The following is a 22,444-nucleotide window of genomic DNA, read 5'->3' as shown; positions in this document are numbered from 1 at the left end:
GTAATTTACCACCAGGCCCCTCGTTGTTGGCTTCTATGACTAGCTGAGCTGTGATCATCACCACTGTGTGGCCACCTTTGCACATGTATCTCTTAGATCCCTTAAGAGGAGTATTGCTAGTGAAAAGGGGGGACCAGGAGGACAAGGTCCCCACCTCTCACAGAGACTGGCCTTTTGGGAGAAGGATTAGCAGCTCCCTAGTGAGGCCTCGGGGGTCTAGTCCTGATTCAAGCATCATCCTCTTAACCACTTCTTGTCTGTGAGTGTGGGTGACAGATAATCCTCCCCAGGCTGCTTAGGAAAATGGAGAACAGTCTGTGAAAGCATGCTGCGAACTGTCCAGCCTTCCAGAGTAACATCGTGGTTACTGTTACTGTTTGTTACGAGTTTAGGGTCAGAGCCGTTTCCTCATCCGGTGGTAAAGAACCAGCCCCTCTGGCACGAGGTGTCCATGCTCACGGCTTGTCTGTTTCCAGGAAGAACGCTGTGGAGCTAGAACTCGCCAAGTGCAAGATGGACATGATGTCTCTGAACAGCCAGCTGCTGGATGCCATTCAGCAGAAACTAAACCTCTCCCAGCAGCTCGAGGCTTGGCAGGTAAGGGCGGGGAAGACGAGGCCCCGGAGGGGTCTGAATGCAGGCAGCGTGTGAGGAGGGTTTGGTACTGGAGGGTCCGGTGTGCATGGGTGAGCAGTAGCCCTGTCTCACCTTGAAGGTCAGAGTCCTGCTTCCCCGTCCCCGGGAGGATGCCTGGGGATGCTCTCAGGAGCAGCGGGGCCCAGGCTGTGCTGCGTGGGGCTGTGGCGACCTCCAGGCTCGGCACAGGGGCCTCCTTCGCAGCTTTGTCTAAATCGGCTGGAAAGAAACAGCTGTTCAGGTGGAGGGCCCAGGAAGCCCTATATGACTGAGCAAAAACAGTCGGGTGTAGCTCAGCAGCCCTGAGGTCGCTGCAGCTGCTGCCCTTCCCTTTCTCCAAGGCCAGCTTCTTTTTGCGGAAGAGTCCATCCTGGTGCGAGCCGGGGGACAGAGCCAGTGCGTCCCTCTGGGGCCGCCGCTTTCAGAGCCAGCAGCCCACCCCTCAGGCCTGACATGGCTCTCCTCTGAGCCAGGGCTGTACTGGCTCTTGTTAACGAGGCCGCGTAGTACAGTTCAGGACATGGGTGTGACCATTCGTTAGACACCTGTGGCTCCAGGTGAGCCCGCTGTGGAGGGGCATGGACTGCTGCTGCAGGGCCCTGAGCTATGACCCTCCCTCCACGCCCAGAGCTGTCCCTGGCTTACGTCCTGTTCTTTTCTCTTCTCTCCTGGCTACAGTTTGCTTCCTCAGGGCTTTTTACTATCTGGCTCCTTTGGTTTCTGATCTAGTGGCCTTTCTCAGTTCCCGTATCAACAGCTTTAGTTGTACACCCCTCCTGCCTTTGAGGTGAGATTGCGCTCTCATCCCACCCACCCTTACCCCCTCTACCATGAAAGTCCCGTCCCTGTCGCACCTCGTGGCCCACCGCGTCTGTGTGCTGGAGTCCGGCATCATGTCTGTACTGTGCGCCATGCCATCACACCCCGGCCTCCTCCCGTCATCACCACGCCCGTGAATTGGGCAGCATGTGGTCCGGTACTGACAGGCTGAGCCTGGTTTCTTGATAGCACCTCCTCATAATTGGGTCACTTTGCTCACAGAGATAACGGCAGGTGTGGGATTATGAGCAGCTTATTTATGCTCGAGCGTGAGTGTGTGTGTGTGTGTGAGAGAGAGAGAGAGAGAGAGAGAGAGAGAGAGAGAGAGAGAGGGAGAGAGTTGTTCTAAAGCAGCGGTTCTCAACCTGTGGGTCGCGACCCCTTTGGGGGTCGAACGACCCTTTCACAGGGGTCGCCTAAGACCATCGGAAAACACATATATAATTACATATTGTTTTTGTGATTAATCACTATGCTTTAATTATGTTCAATTTGTAACAATGAAAATACATCCTGCATATCAGATATTTACATTACGATTCATAACAGTAGCAAAATTACAGTTATGAAGTAGCAACGAAAATAATTTTATGGTTGGGGGTCACCACAACTTGAGGAACTGTATTAAAGGGCCGCGGCATTAGGAAGGTTGAGAGCCACTGCTCTAAAGTGAGATAAGCATGAAAATGCGGTATGCGATGTGCCAGCACAAACACTGGCCGCTTTGAAAGGGCTCCTTCCTGCAGGACGCTCTGTGGTTCCTGATGTTGCATTTAACCACGTAGATCCTATTGAGCGCGGCCTACGTGCAGGCACTGCTATGGGTTAGAACGGGGACTGGGCTGCAAGCAGGGAGCATGTCTCCTATTTCTGAGAGGAGGAGGGTGCAGGGAGGACGAGGAGTATGACGCCAGTCGGATGGAAGGAGAGGTGGGAGGGAGAACAGGATGTGGCCAAAGGAGAGAATAAGAGCTCCTTGCCGGCCGGGCGGCCGCCTGGTGATGGCTAAGAAGTCTTTGCTTCACACCGAAACCTGCAGACATTGGCGTGACCACTGGTGAGAGCTTGGGTGAGAGTGGAGATGGACAAGCTGCTCAGGGAGGGGCCAGCAGCCCACTCCTGCGCTCCTCCAGTGAGTGGTTGCCTGACCTTGGCAACCCTAGCCCAAGGCTCAGGCTTTTGCCAGGACATCCCAGGGCCCGCAGGGCTCGAGATGCTTATGCTTCCTGCTGATGTGGCCTAGACAGGGCTGCCTGGATTTCTAAACCAACAGTGTTCCTGCTGTGTTGGCGGCAGAATGCCTTGTCAAAAGGAGTCTTGCACAGAATCGGAGTTTAGCAACTAAAATAGAGTGGTGCTGCGTCCAGAGGCTCCTCTGAGGTCAGAGCTGCTGCTCTGTAAGGTGGAGTCGGATGAGGGGCATTTTCTAGGCAACTGGCCCAAATTGGAAGGGGAAAGGTGCTCCCCCAGTGAGGAGGCTAAGGACCTGGGCCTGTTGAGCAAGACGAGCCCTGAGGCGGTGATGGGAGCCTCCCAAGGAGAGGCTGTGCGTGTGGTTGTTGGCAGGCAAGGGAGGCACCCAGGGAGTCTGTGTCCTCGTCACATGCAATTGCCGGTGAGGTAGCTCAGGCCGATAATAATTAGAAAGCTGGGCTGGAGAGCTGGCAAGCTGAGGTTGCCAGCAGGGGCGGGCACCCACCCAGCCTCAAAGGTCATAGGAGGCAGGGCAGAGGGCCGGTCACCGTGGAGACAGACGGGAAGATACCAGCTGCAGGCACTCTGGCCGTCGGTGGGGTCAGCCGAGGGGTAGCACTGTGGAGAGGCGAGCTCAAGCCCTGAGATGAGGTGTGTGGCTCCTGTGTCCTGGCATCTACACTTGCTTTCTTGGTTGGGGCAGCCCCTCCCTCATCTCCTCCCTCATCCTCATCTCACCTCATCTCCTGTCCTTCGGTCCTTCAGACGTGTCACCTCCCTGCCCGCCCCCAGCGTCAGAACTCTGCCCTGCTCAGCCCCTCCGCTCTGCTCTCTGCAGGATGACATGCACAGGGTCATTGACCGGCAGCTGATGGACACGCACCTGAAGGAACGGAGCCGGCCTGCTGCTGCCCTCTCCAGGGCCCGTGGCGCAGGGCGTGGGGTCGAGCCCAGCACCGCTGAAGGCAAACGGCTATTCTCATTCTTCAGGAAAATTTGAGTTGGGAGGAGTCAGGCCAGTGAGGACGGGTGGACTGGAGGCGAGGAAAGGGTGCGGGTGAGGCCCAGAGCACTGTGTTCATGTGCAAGGGCTCCCCTGCTGGGCTCTGGGGCGCTGCCCGCCCGCACTGGGGCCATGTCCTCCAGGAGGGCCTGCCTGGCTTCTGAAGGCCGCCCTGGGTAGAGGGACAGGCAGGAGCCTGTCCCCATGGCCCAGCCCAGCCCAGCCTGGGCTTCCCTAGGATCCGCTGCTGTTGAGCAGGGCTCAGGCTGCCCAGAGCGGCCCACCCCTCAGTGGCTCCCGTGCCCAACCCCAGGCTGCTGCCCTCCCTGTGGGATCTGGGGATCGGGAGAAACAGGCCCTCTCTGCGTCCTCAGGAGGCTGCCCCCGGGGCCGAGCCTGCAGGGCACCACGCCCAGGCCTGAGCCTCCATCCTCCCCAGCCCTGGCCCAGGGAGTAAGGGGAGGCGGCCCCTCACCCATGTGCATGCACCTCTGTCAGGAGCACCTCTAGGCAGGAGACCCAGCCTGTGGGGCCTGACGGCTGGGGCTGTTCTCGTGCGCTTGGCCACAGTGGGCTCTGCAAAGGCTTGGCCGAGGCCATCCGAGCCCAGAGGAAGAAGGGCCTGCCCCCAGCGCCACTGCTCTCCCTCCCGGCCTGTGCCAGGGCAGGCCTCCCCCTCAGCCAGTCTTCTCGCAGGTCCTCTGCAGGCTTGAGCCATCCAGCCCTTTCCCTTCATGGGCCAGGGCTGGGAGGGGTCCCCGCCTCCCAGCCTCCTGCTCCCCTCACCTATACAAGTTCTTGGTTCAGCCAAGCAAGTCCAGGACACAGAATGGCCCCAGAAGGCTCTGCAGCCACCTCCACCTCAAGGGCAGCACTGTCACCACGGGCGATGCCTCCAGATACTGCCCACCAGGCCTGCGGAAGGATGAGTCCTGCAACTGCTGCTCCCTCGGCAGCCACGCACCTTCTGAGGAGGCCCTCGCTCAGAGGCACCGGCTGAGCCAGCCGCGAGCTGCCTCACCTGGGAGCAGCCCAGGAGGGATGAGCGGAAAGAATGTACCTATAGATATGTACATACCACAGTGCTGTACTTTTGTATGTAGCAATCATGTAAATACATGTATGGATTTTATAATATACATATTATATATAAATCTATAAATGCATATTTTTAGAAAAACAGCACAACACTGCTTCTTTTGAAAATAGTCTCAGAATAAATTGAATTTCTACAGAGCTTCCTGCCTCTGTCATTGGTGCCCGAAAGGGGTGTTAGAACGCAACTTACCTTTCAGGACCGCCACTGGCTGGCATGCAGAGGCAGCAACAGTGAGCCCCCTCATACACAGGGACCCAACCAGTGCATTCAGCCAGGAAGGGGCACCTCCCCGGGAGGGTGGAGGCACCCTGTCAGTGACAGCTGTTTTGGGAGCAGTGGCCGAAGGCGCTGCCCCCACGCCCACCCCGGCTGGGCTCCCTGCCAGTGAAGGCTGCCGTTGCCCAGCCACGGGCAGGCCCTCCAGCTTGGCAGAAACTTCAAGCCCAAACGAAGTCAGGCAGGCGAAGCTTCCACTGCACCCTTCCGGACGTGAGAGAAACAGGGCGCTTCCCTGGCATCTTCGCACTGCGCTCAGCCAATGATCAAACCAGAGAACCTCCACGTGGACCAGCCTTCCATGGGGAAAGTGAACTGGGCTTCTCAGTGTCCCTGGGCCTCAGGCAAGAACCCACCAGAGCTGGACACAATGGTGGAAGAAGCCAGGCCCACCCAGAGCACAGCTGGAGGAGAGGAAACAGGCCCTGAAGAAAATTTGGCAGCTTGAACCTTTATTTTTAGTACTTTTTTAAAAAAGCATAATTAGAAACTTTCAATACAGAAATAATCCTAGCAAACCATTTAAAAGTTTTGTTGTTCGACAGGATTTCGCATCAGGTCCACCAGGACATCGGCCCAGCCCTGTGAGCGCCCCACCCCCACCCCCCATTCATGCGAACAACACTCAGCGGGACAGGCACAGTCGTCACCAAAATCACCCGCCACCTGGGCCTGGACACCCAGCTTGCCAGAGCCATGGGGGTTTCTAGCCGGGGCTGGAAACTTCCAGGACCCCCTCCTCTTATTGCTTGAGTTTGCAAGCACTGCCATACAGCACCACCTTCATGCTCAGAGTGGAGTGTGCTGCCACCCAGGACCCATGATCAGCCACCCTCCACAGCACCGCCTCCCAGGCCCACACAACTCCCCCAACTCATCCTGCAGCTCCCAAGTGAAGGCCTGTCACGTGGAACCACAGTGTTTTGGCAGTTTGGGGAAGTGGGGAACCCCACGTTTTGATTAAAAACCCCCCAACAGTGTTAACGAGGAAAATCTGCAGTGTGATCTGTGATGTGATTGTCCAGTCAGGGCTTCAGCTGGAAATCGCCAGGGAAGGAAATCTAGTAAAACACACCACGGTGTTGAAATAAATTATTCCCAGGTTACGTGATCCTTTTAGGGGAAAGGTGAATGAAGCGTCCCAAGGAGGAGGAGAGGGGACAGTGATCAAGTGTAGATGACCCTGGTTTTTCCTCCGAGGGACCAGGGGAGTCAAGGCTGGCTGGCTCCCAACCGCAGCTGCCATTCCTTCCCACCTGCTAAGGAGTCCTCGTGCTACCTTTGCACCAAGACGGTTGTCAGTGACGTGAGGCTGCCTGCCACCCAGCTCAGAGGCAAGAGGCAGCATCCCCACAGTCCAGCAGCACCCACTCCCCACATCGAAGACCCAGGAACTCGGTGGGAGGCCCTGGACCCACACAGACAAGGGTGAGGCCCCTTCTTCCCACCAAGCAGCATCCAGGAAGGCAGAGAGGCTCTGCCAAGAGCCCGGCCCCACAATGACAGGAAGCCATTCACTTTTTCTACAAACACTGGACCCAAAGGGGAGGCCACAACTCTTGCTGCTGTGCCAACCGAACCTCAGGAAGAGAAAAGTGTGAGGAACTTAATTCGTTTGATTTGGCTTCATTTTCTTAGCTGTTAAAATAATGCTCCTAAGCCCCGTCCCTGCGTGAACACACCCTGTCTTTCTGCTGGAACTGAAACAGGTTGGTATAAATAGAAGCACAGCTCCCCTGGGTTTGTAGCTTAGAGGCGTCTAGAAGGCAGGACAAGAAATCTGTTGGCCAAAGGGCAGGAGTGACTCCTGTGGAACCGACGGGCTGGGTCAGCTGAGGGCAGGGCCTCTAATGGGAACCCCAGGCCTACATCAAGGCCAGGCCCCCCAACTGCCAGATGGGTAGGAGATGGACAGGCCGGGGAGCTGGGCAAGGCCCTACCTGCCAGGTACAGAAGTCAGCGATGGCCTGCAGGAGAGAATGAGGAACGTGGAGCCCACTCCACCAGCCCAGGTTGGCAAAAGACATGGCTAGAACTCGATCCCATCTCCTCGGGAAGCTGCTGGCGGTAAGATGGGATGGGGAGGGAGGGTCTGTTGCAGCAGGCTGGCATTAGGGAGGCAAAGCCAGAACAGGACGAGGGTGAAACGGCCGGTTAAAGCAATATACATTATGTACAAACAGGTTATCAGTCCGCTCGCTGGCAGCATCCTCGCTGGGCCCAGGCGCCTTGGCCAGGGGGCAGGGGCACCAAAAGGGAAGGGCAGGTTGTCCAACACCTTCTTGGTACTCGAGGGGGAGGGGAGGAAGTGCCGATGGCGCCTCCAGATACAAAAACGTGGAGAGAATTCTTAAATAACGGCACGAAACTGAGACTGTCCCCCGAGGAGCCCGGCGGGCCTCGGGCCAGGGAGTGGCCGCAGTGCAGTCTCTGCAGGGGGCTGCGCGGCATTAGCAGCAGCGTTTCTTTCGTTTACTGTTCCTCGTGAGCTTCACCACGTCGTTCTGTTGCTGCTGCTGCTGTTTTGCTAGGTTGTCTTTCTTTGCTCGGAGGACCAGCTCTGTGATGCAGTTGAACATCTGTGAGGATGAAGGAGGCAGGGCGGGCCTCAGACCTGGTGCAGAGGCCCGTCTCGGTTGTGCTGCCGCTGCTGGCCGGCAAGGCCACCTCCCCACCTCCCAGGGCCCAGCTTTCCGTTTCTACTTGTGAATTTTTTGGTCTGTGTGTCTTCGCACCCTTTTAGAAGGAGGTGGTGACATGTAGAGGTCAAAGAGGAACACCAAAGACCAATGAGCTTGTGTCCTGGAGAAGTCACTCTCAGGATTTTCCAATCTTTCTTTTAAAGAGAGAAAGAACCCCTTTCCTTCAGCTGGACTCTCTGGACAAGACAGATAAAGGTGCCCCTACTAGTGACTGGTTAGAGGGCCCAGAGCCTGCCCAGGCCCTGCCACCTCACAGCACAGCCAGCCTAGAACCTAGACCCCAAGACACCCTTGCGCTGCCAGGATTCACCTACCAGCCCACAGTCCTGTCCTCCACTCCACCAGGAACGGTATCATCAAGCACTTGACAATTTGCTTCACTTTTCCCTCACAACCCCAGGGGCAGGGACTCTCCCCCCAGATCTACAGAGGAACACATGGAGCCTAGAGCCCGTAGGCTCCGCCCAAGGTCACATGGGCCCCACCCCACAGGCTCCCAGTGGACAGGCCCGTCCTGTGATCCCAGCCCGACTGAGGCGCAGGGCGTCCAGGAGGCAGTGGGGATCCAGCTTCCCTGGGCCTCTGGACTCCACACACCATGGGCAGGATTCGCCCAGAGCCCTGAGTGCGACCAGCCTGGGCTCGAGGCAAAAGGCCCGGCTTTCTCCCAGGCTCCCGCCTGCTTTCTAGCCGGCCCTGCAGGGGGATGTGTCCACAGCAGGTGTCACCGGAGCTCTGGAGGCCAAGGCCGCAGAGAAGCCCGAAAGCAGGAAGAGGGGACAGCAGTGGCCAGGGCAGGGTCAGTGCGGCAGAGGACTGAGTGGACACTGCATGGCTGTGGTGTGGAGCTGGGCACTGTTCCTGAAGTTGGGAGCCTCAGTTTCCCATTTGAAACGGAATAATTTACCTGAGAGGACTGTTCAGATGTGAGCTCAGACTTTAAAGGCCTGGCAGCTACTATGACATGTTCTGTCAGCCACCTGGGGGCCCGCAGCAGGCTAGCAGGGGGAGGAGCAGGGCTGTGGTGGTGGAGCAGAGCTCGGCCCTACTCCCTCCCTCTCCCTGCTCCGGCCTTGGTCTCACCTCTTCCACGTTGACATTCTCCTTGGCACTGGTCTCAAACAACTGGATCCCCATCTGCCCGGCGAATTTGTAGGCATCTTCTGTTTCCACCACCTTCCGCTCAGGGTCATCATTCTTATTCCCCACTTGAAGGCAAAGCAAAGTCAGCTGGTCCTGCAGGAGCACCCCGGACACCCTCCCTCCCACTGCCCCCACGCCAGTGAGCCCAGTCTCACCTAATATTCGGCACACGTCGTCACAGTTCTGGTTAATTTCATGAAGCCACCGTTTGACGTTGACGAAGGACTCGGCACTGGTGACATCATAAACCACGATGACCCCGTGGGTCCCCCGATAATACCTGTAGGGCCAGGGTCTGTGTCAAAGCTTCAGCCCACACAAGACCCGCCTGCCCACTTCGAGAGTGGCCGGGACCTGGGAGGAGGCCCACCCTTTCCAGCAAGACACCCAGAGGCCCCCCTCGCCTGGCCCTGCCAGCCGGGCTCGCACTGTGCTCAGCCAGCAGCACTGAACCCCACGCGGTCCCTAAGGTAGCCAACCAGGTTGTTCGGCGTTGGCCACTAGCTTGAAACGTCTTTGAGATTGTCATTTTATTTTTAAAATTCAGGCAAGTTTTGCATTTGACATCATATTATCCTCGGTGTGTTTTTTGGTTAATCCTTACCGAGGATATTTTTTCCATTGGTTTTTAGAGAGAGTGGAAGGGAGAGAGAGACATCGATTGCTTGCCTCCCACACGCACCCTGACCAGGGCTGAGGGATCAAACCTGCAACCCAGGTACATGCCCCTGACTGGGCATCGATGCCACACCCTTCGGTGTGCAGGCCAACGCTCCATCCACCAGCCAGGGCTCGCTATCCTTGTTTGAACATTCGAAAATGTTTCTCCTCAAATTTTAGTAAAATGCCATTCCAAGAAAACGTGCCATTTGTGAAATCTGCCACGGTCTGCACTCCCTCCCCAGGAGACTGGGGGGCACCTCGCATCCTGCCATTCATCCATGCCAGGGGCAGGGAGAGCATGGAAGCAGTATGGCACCCAGGCAGTGTTGGGAAGAGGGTGTCCCACATATGCCACCATCCAAACGTACAGACCCTGCAGCCTGAGGTCAGCTAGAACAGCGGTCGCCAACCGGTGGTCCGTGAGGTTCAAAAGGTTGGCGACTGCTGAGCTAGAAGGTCTGGACGGCAGGAGGGTATAAGCACTCCCCTCCAGACACCATGTCCCCATTCATTCCCGTGGTCCAGTAAGCCAAATGGAGGACATCCACCTGGGGAGGAAGAGGAGGACAAGGCCTCCCACTTCCACTTCCCTGGAGAGCCTTCCCGGACCCAACAGCCAGGGGACTCCCCTGCCCGATGCTGTGTAACCACTCAGAGCGGCAGAGACTCACTTACCAGGGGCCTCTGAGAACGAGGTAAGAACCAGTGCCCAAGCTCTGCCATCCGCTGCCTTGGGGAGCCCCAACAATCGAGCCATTTAGGTACTGTGCCCCCAGAACCAGCCCTGTCCTCTACCCCCAGCAGCTGCTGCTGAGAGTGCCAGGTTATTACCAATTCGGCTTTGTGGACACCCTTCTGAGCAGCTACAAGTACAGGAAGAGACCACTGTCCCCAGCCAGCAAAGTGCAGAGGGAATGTATTTCCAAACTCTCCTTTGCTAAGACTATTAAAGATGCCAAGAAATAGCCACGGCCCCAGCCCAGTCTCACCACAAAGCCCCGCTGCTCCCTGGGAGACTCCGCCCCCTCTGGGGTCCAGGCGAGGGCCTTTCACAGAAACTGAGACTCAGAGAGAGACTCGGCGCTCTGGCCAGGAGGGTGCCCGTGCCTTGGGTACCTGTTACCACCGCCATCAGTAGTCACTTCACTCACCACAATTTAGCTCTGTACCAGCCCCCCGCCCCACGCTTTATATCCACTACCTAATTAATCCACTACCTAATTAATCCACTACCTAATTAATCCTTGCAACAACTTGTATGGACAGGGCGGTTGCCATTTTACCAGTGAGGACACGATGCTGAGTGACCTGCCTGAAGTCACACCGCCAAAGTCAGGGCACCTGGATCTACCTCCAGGGCCAGGTATCGTCGCCTCCCTCTCCCTCTCATCTCACTACCCCACACCTCACTCCTCCTCCCCAAACCCACACCCGACAGCCACACCTCTTGGTCAGCAAGACCCAGCTACCAAGAGACGAGAAACTGTGAGAGGGTGACAACAGGGATCGTTCTTGGCAGGCTAACGGGATGCGCTTTTAGTTTCTCTTTCAATGCCCTGAATCAGAAAGGCCACACTACTGTACCCTGACCCGATCCCTGAAAAGAGAACAAACTCCCAACCTCTCCCAAGTCTCCTTCCTTCTTCACCAACTACCATCACAAAGTGGCCCCTCGGCATGGCCTGCAGAGCCTCCTGCCTCATGAGCGGCAGAGTCGGGGACCCCAAGATGGAGCTACCCTCAGCCTCCCCAGGCTGGTGCCACAGCACAGGGTGCAGTGCTGCCTCTTCTCAAGCACCCTGAAACAGACTGCCCTCAGGCAGCTGAGGAACTCCAGTCTCCCCAACATATCTCATCTGCACCCCTCCCACCTGCCCGGAAAGAAGCTGGTAGTCAAGGGAGGGGCAGTGGCTCCTCTGCTAAAAGGGCCTGGACACCCAGGGCCCACTGCCCTGCCCGAAGCATTTCTCGCGGCCACAGGCCCAATAATCTTGGCTGCCCTGACTTCCTTGACTGGTTTTAACCCACAGGAAGCACTCGAGCATCTACCACAGTCCCAGTCTCTTGGGGTGAGGGGTCAGTAGAGAGCAGGACTGTGGACTGGTTAAAGGCAAGAGCTTTGGTATCAGACCTCAATTCAACTCCTGACTAACCAAGCTAAGTCCCTTCACCCTCTCTGGGCCTCACTTTTTTGTTAATAAAATGGAGGTAATCACAGGACTGTTTTTATCAGGATTAAGTGAAATGAAGTAGGTAATGTCCTTTGTGACAGTCCCAGCCCCAGGTCAGGAGAGCTGGGGTCAGTGCCTTGGTCTGACCATGAGGTCGAGGTCTTGGTCTTGCTTGAGCCTGGACACACCGGCCACCTGAAGACGCCCATCCTCCCTCCCCAAGGAGCCTCTGACCCCAGTGCCCTCCTTAGGGCCTCGCAAATAGGCACTCAGACATCAGAGGCTCAGGTAACTTATCAGCAAGTAGCAAGAAAGCGGCACTGGGCAGACCCCAGGACATGACCCCTGGGGCTGGGGGCTTCTCGGACCACAATACACAAGTGCTCACTACAGAGCCAGCCCAGCGACAGAAACCCCCCAACACTGCTCAGGATCCAATCCCTTGACCAGGCTACCCAGCCAGCACCCTCTGGAGCCTCCCCCCCCCCACCCCCCACCCCCAATGCTCCCAGCCACCACTGTAGAGGCTCTTCACCCCTTACACTTCCCACTCTCAGAAAATCCTGCAGCCAGCCTGGGGTCCACCCCATCTGCACACTGAAGGGAGGAAAGGCATCTCTGGCTGGAGAACTTCCTCACCCACCTTCCCAAGAGCCCCCACACACAGGGCTCTTGGGGGAGACACAGGAGAGGCCGACCAAAGAAGCAACTACTATGGGCCAGACACCACCGTGTGCAGTCCAGGCTCTGCCACCCACGGGGAGCAGGACCCCTCTCGGAAGTTCCCTCATTGTACAATGGGGATGACAACATACTGCCTGCAGAGGGCTCACTGAGATGCTCATGCAGCCCAAGCACAGATTACCTGGCACACAGGACTCAGCATCAAAGCGAAGCCTAAAGATAATAAACCCTGTGAGAAACCGAAGCACAGAACGTTTAGGCAGCTTGTCCACGGTCACACAGAACAAAAATGTAAATTCTGAACCATTGCCCTAGCTGGTTTGGCTCAGTGGAGAGAGCATCGGCCTGGGGACTGAAGGGTCCCGGGTTCGATTCCAGTCAAGGGCACATGCCCGGGTTGCGGGCTCGATCCCCAGTAGGGGGCATGCAGGAGGCAGCCAATCAATGAGTCCCTCTCATCATTGATGTTTTTATCTCTCTCCCTCTCCCTTTCTCTCTGAAATAAATAAAAATATTAAAAAACAAAAAAACTTGATACTTAAAAAAAAAATTATGAACCATCTGCCTTCAAAGCCCTGCTCTTTCCTGGAACCTGTTCCATTAACAGCCCAAGAACCAAGAGCCCCTCCACAGGATTCCACTGTTGAGCTCCAGCTGGGTTCTCTTATTTGCAGCCACGAGTCACAAAGGTGCTGTGGCAACCCACTGGGTGAGCCGGGTTCCCAGTAACCAGCTTTGGGGAGGCCAAGTAGTGGCCTCTCAACGGCCTCCTATGCACCAGCGCCCCTTCCCACCCTCCCAACAGAAAAGCCAGCTCCCAGAGGCAGGGTGGGTGGTGGGAAGCTGCACAGCTGACAACCCAACAAGGTAAGTATCTGACCACCAGGTGAAGCCAATATCACTGTCATCCCATTTCCAAAGGGACCATAGGCCAGAGGGTATGCTGACTGACACGTACTGTCCTGCCAACCCCAGAGCCAGGGTACTCAGCCACTGCCCACCCATGGCAGCAGCCATATCTCATCCCCTCGTCCTCTCACATCCTTAGGAAGAGGAGGGCTCAGCTTGACACCACCGACTGTGGCCAGCAAGGAGCTTACCTCCTGACAGTCCAGGACCCACCCTGATATTTCCACCATGACCTGGGCTAGTTACTCAACTGTGTCCAACGTCGGTAGCGAGGGGTCAGAAAGGGGGCAAGTGCCTGACTCACGTGGAGGTGATGGTGCGGAAGCGCTCCTGCCCAGCTGTGTCCCAGATCTGCAGCTTCACTTTCTCCCCATTGATCTCCACGGTCCGAATCTTGAAATCCACTCCAATCGTGGTGATGTAGCTGCCTGCAAGCACACACATTAGCAAGGCCCACAGGTGCCCCAGTCAGACTACACTGCACTCACTCTGGGCCCAGCGTGATCGAGGTCCCAGGGACATAGTTCTGAGTAAGAAAAGACAAGGTCCCTGGCGTGAAGGAGCTCCATGGAACCCATAGTCAAGGCGAGGGCAACAGACATGATACAATGAAACAAAGATAAAAAAGACAATTCCAAAGTGATGAGCGCCACAAAGGAATAAAACCAGAGATGTGACTGGGCAGGGACAGGCTCCTTTAATTAGAGTGGCTGGACTGTTAGCTCTGGCCTGAGAATAGTGGGAGGCCTAGCATGCACTTTTTTTTCTATTCTATTCCAAACGTTTTTAAAGACCCACAAATTAACTTCCTAACACACAAGTCATGACCTGCAATTTGAAAAACAATGTTTGAGGCAGAGGAGACAGTAGCAAAAATAGCGGTGGAGGGAGGGGGTCAAGTAAGGTCAAGCACAGAGTCAGAGGCAGGTAGGGAGGGGGTGCCAAGACCTGATCTCAGGGCACCTGCACCATTCGGAGAGCTTGGGCTTTCTGTTGTGTGTGACGGGAAGGCACTGAAGGTTTTAATCAGAGTATGAGCTGCATTATAAACAGCTCTCTTGTGGCATCTGTGTGAGAGAAGGAGCGGAAGAGAATTTCTGGCCAATGTAACAGTTCTGTCCAGGCTTACAAAGGCCCGAGTGCTAAGACATGTTTTCACTCCAATTGGAGCTTACTGTATAACACAGTGCTGCAGACAGGACACACACAACTGACTCTATAAAGCAGTGGTTCTCAACCTTCTGGCCCTTTAAATACAGTTCCTCATGTTGTGACCCAACCATAAAATTATTTTCGTTGCTACTTCATAACTGTAATGTTGCTACTGTTATGAATCGTAATGTAAATATCTGATATGCAGGATGGTCTTAGGCGACCCCTGTGAAAGGGTCGTTCGACCACCAAAGGGATCGCGACCCACAGGTTGAGAACCGCTGCTATAAAGTATCAAAACTCTAGAGCAGTGATGGCGAACCTTTTGAGCTCGGCGTGTCAGCATTTTGAAAAACCTTAACTCTGGTGCCGTGTCACATATAGAAATTTTTTGATATTTGCAACCATAGTAAAACAAAGACTTATATTTTTGGTATTTATTTTATGTATTTAAATGCCATTTAACAAAGAAAAATCAACCAAAAAAATGAGTTGAGTGTCATAGGTTCGCCATCACTGCTCTAGAGGAAAGGTCAAAGTTCAAGGTGGGGTGGAGATCAAGGAAGGCTTTGGGGAAGAAGTCACATTCCAGCCCAGCTTGAAAGAATAGGTAAAATGTCAAAGGTTGAGATTAGGTGGGGGAAGACATCCCACCCAGAGGCAAAACACCGAGAGAAACCATTCAGAAACAAGCCAGCCTGGCATTCCGGGCCCTGGGCACTGCGGCTCTGGATGAGCCAAGGAGTGTGACCCAGCGCCTACTGCTGCAGGCACTCACCCGGCAGCTGGTGGCTGAATGAATGAGTAAGCGAGCGCTTGGGAAACAGCAAAAGAATGAACAAACAGTAGGAGCCAGAAAGCTGGAAAGGTGAGCTGAGAACGAATGATGAAGACCATAGGTTTTCAACGGGGAGGACTGCCTCCGCAGAGGACACTGGGCAATGTCTGGAGACATTTCTGGTGTCACAAATGGGGGAGAGGGACCAATGCTACCGGTGAGTGGAGCCCAGGGATTTTGCTCCATATCCGTTACGGAACAGCCCCCACAACACAGATCACAGGCCCAGAGTGTGAACAGTTCTGAGGTGGAGAAACCTTGCTATAAACTCTGCTCACCTAAGAGAGGGCCGCTGAGGTTTGAAGCAGAGGCAAGCCCCTGGCAGAGTCATGTACTAGCTAGATAAATTCAGCAGTTTTTCTGGGGGGGGGTCCGCTGAAATGCTTCAGGCTGGAACCAACTAAGATACTGGTGGTAGAAATGGCAAGAGGAGCGAGAGAGCAAAAGAGAGCCCTCCAGGAGTGGAAGCCATGAGGGCAGGGAGTCAGAAGGTCATGAGGAAAAGGACTATTTTTCAGCCTAATGATAAGCTGCCCCTTAAGTGACCATTCTTGAGCAGAAGCAATAACAAGCCGCTGGTAGGAACTGAAAGATTCCTGAGTCCCAGGCACTGTGACCTGCAATGTCACAGGTGACCCCCACAATAGCCCTCTGTGGGAAGGACGATGATCAGTCCCACTTGACGATGAGCTGAGACTTAGTCAGGCTCATGGTCACACAGACAACTCTTTCCACATCAGACCACCAGTGGTGCTGCAGGACGACTGCTGGGAGAAACCCACTTCTCCACCAAGAGAGGCGGTAGCCATGTAATCACTTCCTAGTTTTAGCTCATCCCTTAACCACATCATAGGGAATTCCCTACAAGACAGTCACACTTCATCCTTGATCAGAGAGCCCAAGCTAGCCAGAAGTCTCTGCAATGAACCTGATGTATTCAACAAACACATCCACTTCACCAACATCTGGGAAATACAAACTTAAATGAGATAGCACTGTTTGCTGATTGGTTTAGCAAAAATGAAGACTATCCAAGACCTAGCATTGATGGGCCCTTTATACCCCTTCATGCCCAACCGGTGCAGCTGAGTGGTTGAGTGTTGACCTATGAACCAGGAGGTCACAGTTCGATTCCCAATCAGGGCACATGCCCGGGTTGCGGCTCGATCCCCAGTGTGGGGCATGCAGGAGGCAGCCAATCAATGATTCCCAGTCGTCATTGATGTTTCTATCTCTCCCTCTCCCCTCCTCTCTGAAATCAATAAATATATATATTTCTTTTTTAAGTAAAATAAATAAAATAAACCCCTTCAGTGGGAGTGTCAGTTCACTTAGTACAGCTTTGAAAGCTCAGTTCAGAGCACTGTGAAAAAGTTAAGTGCACAGACGCCAACCTCATGACTCCTCATCTCTGCAAGAAGAAACATAAAGTGTAGCCCAAGAAATGCAGCCTCACTGAAACCAGAAGCTACCAGAAAGCACGCACACATCAAGAGCATGTGAGTGAGCCATGTGCATCCATGCACAGCCAGGGGAACTTCAAAGCCTTTCAAAAGAACCAGAGGTCTGTACGTGCCGTGGAAGGGTGGTCCCTGGTGCCCTGAGGGGAAGGCCAGCTGTGACCACCGCATGTGGAGTGAAGAAAAGTCACAAAGACAGACAATGCTGAGCAGAGGCTACCAGGGCACCAGAGGGGTAGGTAAAAGGACAGCTTTCATTTTCCACTATTGAGTCTTCCTGTTTGAAATTTCACACAGGCATGTACTAACTTGCGATATTTTTTTAACTGTTTTTTTTTTCTTTTTTAAATACTGAAACACAAATAGACCCAGGGTGACCAAAGTATGGGCCTGTAAAGGATTTTTTTTTAACTAAACAAATGAAGACGAACGCAGAGGCCTCTAACCTGTGCCTCCCCTGCTCCCCCCCTCAGCCTGTAATCGCACTGACAAGGTTTGCGACATGAGGCAGAGGCAGGTGTTCTGGCGCCAGGCAAAGGGATTTCAAAACTGAAACATCCCAGCAGCACCTCAGGGGCACACTCACCTGAGAAAGTGTTGTCGGCAAAACGTAAGAGTAAACTGCTCTTTCCCACACCTGCAAGAGAGAGAGCGGGCGATGAGAGGCAGCACGGGTCCCTCCCTTCCACCAGCCCTTCCTTCTGCAGGGAGGTGACACCCGGGTCCTGAGTTTTAAACCCCGTGGGACGGAGCTCCCTCCTCAATGCTGCTTTCGATCTGAAGCAGCCACACACCAAGAGCATCTCCCCCACGCCATCTCTGATCTTCTCCTCGGCCCTAGTGTAAGGCAAGCTGCCCCGCAAAGCCCAGAGGAGAAATGAGAAGGACTCGTGCCCAGGTCCTGTGCTGAGGGCTGGCCCCAGCAACCCAGAGGAAGGTACCAGATGACAGAAATAAAGCAGGGGCAAGTCACCAAATGAAACTGGCCCCAAAGTGCGTCTGAAATGTGGTCCCTAGAAAACTGCACATCATGTGTGGAGCTTCAATTTGTGTGCAGTGTGAGCTGCAAAGAACCCTTGAGATCACTGGGGCTATTCTGCAGGTGAGGAAACTGAGGCCCAGACAACTCGAACCAACTGTCAGCCATGCTACCCCAGGTAGGTCACTGTCAGCTGGACCAGTGAGGAGGGCTGTCTGCCATACACCTATCAGCCCCACAGCTCCCCTGTGCACAAAGCATTTCACTTGCCGCAGCATCTGCTGGCACACTTGCTCCCAGCACAGGCGGGACCCTTGTAAGCTTGGCTTCCCTTTACTTCAACACACAGCAGCTTTAGCCTTCCAGGTACAACCTGTCCCGTGTGCATCCCCTACCCCCGCCACCCCCTAAGGCCAGCTGGGTCAACTGACCACAGAAGGAAAGAATTAGCATGCATAGAGAGCTGTGTGCGGTGGGCACTTTGATGCTCCTATAACTCCAGCTGCATCTGTTAAGATCAGGATGTGGCAACCGAAGCTCCAACAAGCTAAGCAGCTGGCCTAGGGCCTCAGCAGGAAGTGTGAGCTGAGATCTGAATCCAGAGCTGAGATCTGAATCCACTCGGGAGCTCTAAAGCTCTTTCCAATACAAACTGTTTGGGGAGTCTTTCTGCATCTGTGTCAGGAAGGTGAAAACAAAGACCCCAAAGGGGCTCCTGCATCTCACTCCTGGCTGACTTTTAGCAGCAGTGCTATCAAAACTAGACTGGAAGAGAACTTAGTCTAGGGTCTCAGAAACCCCCACAACTAAGTGCAAATTGTGAGTATATGTGCATATTTGCGGGGAGGAGCCCATAGCATTCATCAGCTCCTCAGAGAGGGCACTACCTCCGCCCCCAGCCCCAGCTGTGCCTAACACTAACTAATCCAGAAATCCTCTCGGCGGCGCAGTCCTCTTGGATGATCTGCCGGGAGACTTCTCCAGGTGAGTACCCTGTCCGGGGAGGCCCAGGGGAACTTGTTTCATGGTAAACCTGGGCCTGACCTTCTCAAAGGCAGGCTGGGGGTCTGTGCCCCATGGCACCTGCTGCTCAGCCCGGGCCTGCAGCACTCTTGCTCAGAGCCACTTCCTCATTGCTGCCTCTACGAGGCTTCCTGCTGAGCCAAGAAGAGCCCAAGTCCTGGGCTGGGTCCCTCCCAGCGCTCTGCCCAATGCCAACACCCCATCGGTCCTGCCTGCTCCTCTGCTTCCTCCTGGAGACTTCTGGGTCCACTTACTCAGCTAAAAGCTGTGTCTGGGCAACTAGGCTGAGTTCCTCCAGGAAGGCAATCTCGCCTCACCTACCCTGGACAGTTAATGTGCTGGAAGCCAGGCCCAGCACTTAGTAGGTGCCAACAAAACACTGTGTAATGAATTATGACTACGTGGATGCCAATCACACTGACAGCTATGCTGTCTAATGCTGACTGCAGCATTAATAGGAGCCAAGGGAGTGCTTTTCAAACTTTGGGGGGTGGCAGAATCCTTTTCTTAAGTTAAAGGTTACTGACTCCTGTATATCTAAAACAGTAAGGGGAGGTGCTCTCTCTGCATGAAGCGGTGAAGCAGCAGCCTTCCCTCCAGCAGGGCCTCTCTGGGTCCCCTTCACTCCCCCCAGCTCCTCTGCAGAGCTTCTGAAAGCCACCAGTCTGCAGAAAGACCACACCAACAGCTCCTCCGAGCCTCCAGGTTGGGCCTGACACCCACCTCCAGCATTGCTCTCCCTTCCAACGGAACAGACACCCACCCTCAGAAATGCCGTCTCCCAAATACCCCTGCAGAGGCTGCTTTGGGAAAACACGCTGCGACCATCATCCCAGAGCACTGGCCTACGGAAGGAGTGACAAGTCCCACTCCACCTTCCCCACAGCTGAAGTCAGCAGCCTCCCAAGTCCAGCCGCACCATCCTTCACCCAGGAAGGAGCAGAGGCGGCACTCGGTGCCTCGTGGCAGCCGGGGGGCATAGAATTATTCTGCAAACACTTCACACACTCTCTCTGTCATCACCGTGCTCCCTGCATCACACCCCTCTCTCCCTTGCTTTCTGCCTTCTGGGCTACACAGATGCTCCGACCCTCAAAAAGCCTCCACAGAAGTCCCCACCCCCAGCCCTGCTCCTCCCTTGGGCTATGGTTCCCTCACTCCTCTTGGCTTCGGTTCTAGACTGTTGAAGACCTTTAGACCTTCAAGTAGAGTGTTCTCAATTTCAAACCTGGCTCGGTAACTAATTCACTGGAAAACCTCCGACAAGTCACTTCCCCTCTTCAAGCCTCAGCTCACACGGTGTGAAAGGCTTCACTAGCTCTCTGACGACCACCCCAGCCTCCAGCAGGTCTCGTGGATCAGAGGAAATGCTGTTACACATTAGAGCCAATGTTGGAACATAAGAGAGAGGAAGAACCTTAGGCATAAAGAAGAGCTGCAGCCCTAACCGGTTTGGCTCAGTGGATAGAGCGTCGGCCTGCGGACTGAAGGGTCCCAGGTTCGATTCCAGTCAAGGGCATGTACCTTGGTTGCGGGCACATCCCCAGTAGTGGGTGTGCAGGAGGCAGCTGATCGATGTTTCTCTAGCATCGATGTTTCTAACTCTCTATCCCTCTCCCTTCCTCTCTGTAAAAAATCAATTAAAAAATATTTTTTTTAAAAAAAGAGCTGCAGAAGCTGACGGAATGAATTCTAGAAGCATGTACAATCTGGCAGAGTGGGAAGAAGAACTCTAGATTTATAAAGAAAGAAACATTCACTGAGGGCCTACTGTTTGCCAGGCCTGGGACCAGCTGCTCACACATGTGTGTTAACTCCTGGCTTTGCCTCTGATGAGCTGTGTGGCTCTGGGCAAGTCAGTCAACTCCTCTGAGCCATAGTTTGCTTTTCTGACAAACTCCACAGGCACAGGGGAGAAGCCGATGGGGAGTGTCTGTGAAGTCATGGGTAGGCCGTAAGGAAGCACCCACACAGGAGCCCAGGCCAGGGGAGCACATGATGCTCGTCTCCTTGCTCAGTTGCCAAAGATTCGTTTGAACTTCCATGGTGACCATCTCCCAGTCTCCGAAGCATTTGGCTTTGAGGATCAGCTCACTGTCGGGAGAAATTAAGCTGCAAAGCATCTGTCTTCTCTCCTCAACATAGTCCTCTACACACTGAACTAGGAGCCAGAGAGACTTCTCCCACACTGACTCCTGGTGAAAAATCAATACACCCTGCAAAATGCACTGCGAAGAAGGGGGCCAAAACCACCCCCGGGGTTTGACAAAGAAGAAAAGTCAACAAGCTGAGCTTATGCTTTTCATTTTCGGAGTCAACACAGGCTCTGGATGTCTTGCCGCGGGAGAAGGAGCCCTGACCAAGGAGAGCTGACTTTAACCCCAAAAGAGAGAACCAAGACCAGGGCAGAAATCAAATCCTGTCACGGCATACACTCCGGACCCAGAGGAAGGCCGGAGGCCATCTCCACCAGCAAGTCTACACAGCTTGTCTGGTTTTCTTTTATTCAAACCACAACCTCCTCCTTTCTCACTCCTTCCCCAACCACAGCTCCTCTTCATCTCTGTAGTTAACCCCTAATTTTTCCTCTTACCTCTCCCTTCCACCAGTAACCACGGAAACCTCAGCCATCTTTCACCTGATCCAAACCACCAACCACATCCCAATGCCGCTCCCCAGGAGACCCAAACCCACCCACTTCCCCGGCCCAACACTCCTTCCTACCTCAGGTCTGACATCCCTTTGACTTGGTCCCCTCTCCTTACCAGTCCGCGGGCTCCACCCCCTCTAGTCACATGACCCCCGTGCCCACATTCAGCGCAGGTCTGGTCTGGTCTATGAAGTCGGGTGCTCCCCATCACAGAACCCCAGCGCCTCAGTTACGCTCCTATAAACCTCCCTAGGCCTGCCTCCCTGACCTCTTGGTCACCCCATAAACCTGCGTACCTGCCACACTCCAAACACCTTGACACCCTCCACCCTTCGCCAGAAACCAGCCTAATGCTGATCAGGACACTGAATATTCCTTCAACAACTATGTGTGAGGCACCTACTGGGTGCCAGGCACGCGCTGGGCAGGAGAGGCTGCAGGGCGCCGAGTAGGACCGCCAGGAGCGTGGGGATGCTGAGCGCTCGGTAACAGGGGCTGCACCTCCATGCCCGGCCATGGACACGCCGCACAGGAGAGCAGACAAACACTGCACACCCACTGTGTGCGTGACCTCCCCCAACACCCCATCGGCCCAGGACGCCAAGCCTAGTGTCCCATTTTACAGACGAGGAACCGGAACACGGGGAGACAGAGCGACAGCAGCTCGGCGGGGCGGGCCGGGCCCGGTGCGAGGTGCCTCACCTGCCTCACCTCTTAGCCTCACGGGACCCCGAGGCAGGTGCTGGGCACAGGCCCACTTTGCAGAGGAAGAGCCGCGGCTTCCGAGGGCACTGCGATCACATCCACAGAGCACACCTGCGCCGGGGCGGGACCGCGCGCTCCCGGCTTCCTCTCCCGAAGACCACCCGCCCAGCGAGGCCAGTCCCCGCGTCTCGGAGGACACGGAGGCTCAGACACGCCAAGCAACGCGCCCAAGGTCACCGGCCGGGGAAGCTGGCGGTCCCGGCACTCGAACCCAGGTCTCTCCAACTCCAGAGATCGCGCGACTTGACCAAGGTCACACGTGAGGCAGCGGCAGGCGC

General features: G+C 55.0%; 2 protein-coding genes across 4 annotated transcripts in view; one reads left to right on the top strand and one right to left on the bottom strand.

Moving 5' to 3' along the window:
- The window catches only part of CCDC64 (coiled-coil domain containing 64), an 87,012-nt gene extending 82,123 nt beyond the window's left edge, over nt 1-4,889 (top strand). For all 3 annotated transcript variants that reach the window (XM_014537687.1, XM_005863773.2, XM_014537686.1), the window contains 2 exons: nt 477-597; nt 3,488-4,889. In XM_014537687.1, coding sequence (XP_014393173.1) covers nt 477-597; nt 3,488-3,649 — 283 coding nt within the window. In that variant the 3' untranslated portion in view covers nt 3,650-4,889. The remainder of the gene's footprint in view (nt 1-476; nt 598-3,487) is intronic.
- Nucleotides 4,890-5,458: 569 nt separating this feature from the next.
- RAB35 (RAB35, member RAS oncogene family) overlaps nt 5,459-22,444 on the bottom strand; it is a gene marked incomplete at its 5' end in the record, with an annotated part of 24,088 nt that continues 7,102 nt past the window's right edge. The window contains 5 exons of the mRNA XM_014537688.1: nt 5,459-7,606; nt 8,813-8,937; nt 9,028-9,152; nt 13,604-13,727; nt 17,336-17,386. Of these exons, the coding sequence (XP_014393174.1) occupies nt 7,478-7,606; nt 8,813-8,937; nt 9,028-9,152; nt 13,604-13,727; nt 17,336-17,386 (554 nt within the window). The remainder of the gene's footprint in view (nt 7,607-8,812; nt 8,938-9,027; nt 9,153-13,603; nt 13,728-17,335; nt 17,387-22,444) is intronic.

The sequence above is a fragment of the Myotis brandtii genome, unplaced genomic scaffold (assembly GCF_000412655.1).
Source record: "Myotis brandtii unplaced genomic scaffold, ASM41265v1 scaffold181, whole genome shotgun sequence".
In the NCBI taxonomy this organism is placed as follows: domain Eukaryota; kingdom Metazoa; phylum Chordata; class Mammalia; order Chiroptera; family Vespertilionidae; genus Myotis; species Myotis brandtii.
The sequence above is the reverse complement of the archived record's forward strand: the minus strand, read 5'-3'. Positions and strand labels throughout refer to the sequence as shown.